Raw genomic sequence first — 5,312 nt, forward strand, 5'->3', positions numbered from 1 at the left:
TCAATAATTCATACCGCAAAGAACTGCAGCATGCATACACCTACGGCCACTGCCTTTCCAGCTAAAGAGAAAGCTGTGGAGGGGCAACAAAATAGAATCTTAACCACGTGGTTTTACCGCCCACCCCATCCTCTAATGTAAATGAGCCCTAAAGGTGTGTTTGATTTTCTATCCTGTCTCTGCTCACTCTCTACCAAAACAGAAAACAAGTTATAATTGTGCAGGGAGATGTCTTTTATATGTCAATCAACTGAAACAAAAATGTAAAAATGAAGAATTGCCCCAAATTGGTCCTTTACAAAACATCTTCTAAAATGAGGTCATCCACAACCTTGACTTGCCGCTTGACGTAAATCCATAGAAACAAGCGCTATGAACAGGGGCGGACTGACCATTCCAGCACTTGGGCACTGCCCGAGGGCCCGGGGTCAGTAGGGGGCCCATGAGATGCCCCTGGTACCTTTCATTGGCTTTTTCTTAGGTTTTTTTTGGGTGTGGGGGCGGAGACACAGGGGCCCCATGATCCCCTATTGCCCTGGGGCCCCATGACTTGTCAGTCCGCCCCTGGCTATGAATGTGTCCCAGACCAAGGTGATCAATCCCTCTGCACACAGCGGGGGTCCGGCCTGGCACTCTTGTATCCAGTTCAGGCTCCGACGCCTGGGCCGTGGCCTTACTTGCAGTCCCTGGAGGGGTGGGCGGTCCATTCCAAAAGTCATGACTTGTCCCATCCCCTAACTGGAGAGGTTGAGTTTATGCCATGTAGTGACCACCTTCTCTGGGTGGCTGATCGTGTCAGTCCATTGGTCTGCTGCTTCGCTGCTATTACTGTCGCTGCTGATCCACACCTGAGGATAAAAAGAACGGATTAGGATATCAGCTCTCCAATATAGGCCACTGGTGTCATCCAGTAAATCACTTGGACGGCTACACACTGTATGTATCAATATTCATTACAAAGTCAGCCATAAAGAAATGAATACACAAAGCAACCCACATGCTCATTTGTGAAAAAGATGTGCAAATCCTAGTTATATTAACCCCTTTGCGCCTAAGGGTAAAACAAATGTTAATGCCTAAGCACAATTTTGCAACTTTGACGTGTGTTAGTAAAGCTGTACATATCTGTCATGTTTCACATGACTGTCATATGCCTTTAAGTGTTTTCTATATCTTGTCTCTGCTCCTCCCTTTCCTTTGGTTTAATTAATGCTGTATAGATAGCCCACCCCCCTCCCAGTAATGCATTTCAGCAAGCCTCATATCTCATGAAGCAGAGCACATTATGATCTTTTGACCTATCAGATGTTCATTGCTGTAAGATTCTCTCAGCTTATGGAATAAACTTCACAAGATCTACAAGATGTCTTATCGATTGAATCACTGACTGTGGTATCCAACTAAGATTGGAGTTATCGCTATCTCATCACAACTGTAAGTTACAGAGATCACACTATCAATGCTTAGATTGGAGAGACAGAACAATATCACAAGCAGGGGCGGAATGACAACTCATGGGGCCCCCGGGCAATATGGGTTCATGGCGCCCCCAGGCAGTAGGGGATCATGGTGCCCCCGAGCAATGGGGGATCATGGGGCCCCCGGGCAATAGGGGATCATGGGGCCCCTGTGTCCTCACCCACACTCAAACCACACCTAAAAAAGCCTATGAACGGTACCAGGGGCATCTCATGGGGCCCCCTACTGACCCCGGGCCCTCGGGCAGTACCCGAGTGCTCGAAAGGTCAGTCTGCCCCTGATTACAACTACTTTGTGCATCCACGGGGGATTATACCTATTATTATTATTATTTTTTTTTATTTTTTTTTTATCAGGACAGATTGGGCTTTCATTTGGTGGTAAATGGTAATGGATATCTCCAAATTTTTTTTTAATTATCAAAAGAAAACTGTCCCAAAATAGTTAAAAAAAAAACACTTTTTTTTTTTAAATTTAGCTGTATATTTCTTGTTACTACCATAACCTACCACCAAAGAACAACCCAAAAATAATTCTCCTGCTCCTGTCGATCGCAGCGATACCACATATGTGTGTGTGTGTTCGTTGTTGTTTGTACCCGTAGTGTGGCCCAGAAACAATGGAGCGCATTTTGTTTTTTGTTCTTTTTAATCCTACCTAAAACACATTGACACTAATTTAAAAAAATAATGGTGCCACCATCTTGATTAAGGGAAATCCTTACAACCTCACCACTGGTTTCCTACTGCGCATGCGTGAAGTGTGCTGTGCTTTTTGAGTTGCCCGTTGTCCTCTGGGACCTTGAAAGTGTCCCAGAGGGCTGCGGGGGAGGGAGGGGGGGGTGAACTTCCAGCTCAGTTCTCCATGGTAAACTGAGCCGGAAATGGAAAGCGGGTACATGTCAAAACCAGGTGCACCAAATGGTGCCAAATGTGGCAGCGGGGGGGGGAGAAAAGTTGAGCTTTCACTTTTGAGTGCAACTTTTGCTTTTAATGGCATTCTCACAATAAAGATTATATTAATTGGGCAGCACAGTGGCAAGATGGTTATCACTTCCACTGCACCTCCTGCCTGGAGTTTGCATGTTCTCCCTGTGCCTGCGTGGGTTTCCTCCCACACTCCAAAGACATGCTGGTATTTGGCTCCTGTCCAAAATTGTCCCTAGTATGTGTATGTATGAATGTGAGTTAGGGCCCTTAGATTGTACGCCCCTTGAGGGTTAGGGACCTTAGATTGTACTCCCCTTGAGGGTTAGGGACCTTAGATTGTACGCCCCTTGAGGGTTAGGGACCTTAGATTGTACACCCCTTGAGGGTTAGAGACCTTAGATTGTACGCCCCTTGAGGGTTAGGGATCTTAGATTGTACACCCCTTGAGGGTTAGGGACCTTAGATTGTACACCCCTTGAGGGTTAGGGACTTAGATTGTACGCCCCTTGAGGGTTAGGGACTTAGATTGTACGCCCCTTGAGGGTTAGGGATCTTAGATTGTACGCCCCTTGAGGGTTAGGGATCTTAGATTGTACGCCCCTTGAGGGTTAGGGACCTTAGATTGTGCACCCCTTGAGGGTTAGGGACCTTAGATTGTATGCCCCTTGAGGGTTAGGGACCTTAGATTGTACGCCCCTTGAGGGTTAGGGACCTTAGATTGTACGCCCCTTGAGGGTTAGGGACCTTAGATTGTACGCCCCTTGAGGGCTAGGGACCTTAGATTGTACGCCCCTTGAGGGTTAGGGACCTTAGATTGTACGCCCCTTGAGGGTTAGGGACCTTAGATTGTACGCCCCTTGAGGGTTAGGGACCTTAGATTGTACGCCCCTTGAGGGTTAGGGACCTTAGATTGTACGCCCCTTGAGGGTTAGGGACCTTAGATTGTACGCCCCTTGAGGGTTAGGGACCTTAGATTGTACGCCCCTTGAGGGTTAGGGACCTTAGATTGTACGCCCCTTGAGGGTTAGGGAGTGATGTGAATGTACAATATATATGTAAAGCGCTGCGCAAATTGACGGCACTATACAAGTACCTGAAATAAATAAATAGAGTCTAAAATGCAGATTGCAATGGAGGTGACACAGGTGGAGGCAGATTCTGAATTATGGTGTCACCTTCGGACTATTTAGTATGGTTGGGGGGTGTTATAAACGCTAAAAAAATATTTTCATGCAACAGCCCGCATATCTGTTTCAGCTAGTTTGCTGTATTTGGCTGTAATTTCGATTTAACTTCTGCTTGGAGACTTTTGTCCTCCCAAGATGAGCTCACATGTGTTCTTCTCTACAAGTGATATGATGACTGCACAGCAGGATGTCGGTGTAATTCCTGGATGATGGGCTCATAAAGGGGTTCTCCGCAGATGTTTCCACCACAGGCGCACCTGCATGTCTCCCTCCATCCTGTGTGGATGAACTTTGCCTGAATTCTGCTGAGAATCTGGCCGCCTCTCAAGACCAGGGGAGCGGGAGCGCGAGCGCACCAGCCTTGTCTGCTGTATTGAATTTGTTACACAGAGGGCCCAGTGTTCGGGATGCTGAAAAGCGGCTCTGTTACTAAGCCCAGAGAACAAAACACAAGATTACCCCTCTCATATTGTCTTCTCCCGTCTCCGTATTCCAAATTGCACACTGTCCTTCTAGGATCCAGTCCCAGAGACTCGAATTACACCAAAATGTGAATTCCTAGGAGCAGATGTATATCAGAAATACAGATATCTGCCTTCAGTAAGCCCATCTAGAGGGGATTTTCTGTGCAGACTAAAAGCTGCTACAAGATTTGGACCAACACAAAACAAAGAGCTCATCGAGGTGTTCTGCAGCGGGCCAGATCTACTAGTTTTACAACCTGTCTTCCTGCAAATTTTTAAATACATTCCCTGAAACATGTTACATAGTTATATACAGGGGCAGACTGAACATTTTCCCCGGGGTCAGTAGGGGGCCCATGAGATGCCCCTGGTACCTTTTTCATAGGCTTTTTTGAGTTTGGGCAAGGACACAGGGACCCCATGATCCCCTATTGCCCGGGGGCCCCATGAATTGTCAGTCCGCCCCTGTCCCCAACGTAGCCTTGACTTCCTGTTCTTGGTGGATCCCAGTGAGGTCTTTGTATACTATAGTCTGTCCTCTTCAAAAGGTAAAGAGACCCCTATTGCCCAGGGGCCCCATGAGTTGTCAGTCCGCTCCTGGTTATATAGTTAATCTGCCTGAAAAAAGACAAAAGTCCATCCAGTTCAACCATTAAAAAAAAAAAAGTTATAATCCTACACCCACAGGTGATCCAGAGGAAGGCAAAATAAACCAGCAAAGCACGATTCAATTTGCTCCTGCAGGGAAAAAATCCCTTCCTGATCCCCCGAGAGGCAATCGGATATTCCCTGGATCAACATCACCTATAAATGTTATATCCAGTTATATTCTGTGTATCCAAGAAAGAATCCAGGACTTTCCTACAGCAATCCACTGAGCTGGCCACACCCAACTCTGTAGGGAGTCTATTCCACATTCTCACAGCTCTTACTGTGAAGAAACCTTTCCCTGTTTGGAGATTACATTTCTTTTCCTCCAGATGTAAAGAGCACCCCCTTGTCCTCTGTGATGACCTCAGGGTGACTAACTACACCGAGTTCACTATATGAACCACTGATGTATTATACATGGAGATCATATCCCCCCTTATGTATTATACATGGAGATCATATCCCCCTTATGTATTATACATGGAGATCATATCCCCCCTTATGTATTATACATGGAGATCATATCCCCCCTTATGTATTATACATGGAGATCACATCCCCCCTTATGTATTATACATGGATATCATATCCCCCCTTATGTA

The 5,312-nt window shown here is 46.3% G+C and overlaps 1 protein-coding gene across 1 annotated transcript in view; it reads right to left on the reverse strand.

Moving 5' to 3' along the window:
• Positions 1-216: 216 nt before the first annotated feature.
• Positions 217-5,312, reverse strand: part of TC2N (tandem C2 domains, nuclear) — a 78,243-nt gene continuing 73,147 nt past the window's right edge. Inside the window, exon 11 of the mRNA XM_089663828.1 lies at positions 217-848. Within this exon, the coding sequence (XP_089519954.1) occupies positions 735-848 (114 nt within the window). The 3' untranslated portion in view covers positions 217-734. The remainder of the gene's footprint in view (positions 849-5,312) is intronic.

The sequence above is a fragment of the Staurois parvus genome, unplaced genomic scaffold, assembly GCF_062004578.1.
Source record: "Staurois parvus isolate SC_StPar_1 unplaced genomic scaffold, SC_StPar_1.0 ptg001780l, whole genome shotgun sequence".
Lineage (NCBI taxonomy): Eukaryota > Metazoa > Chordata > Amphibia > Anura > Ranidae > Staurois > Staurois parvus.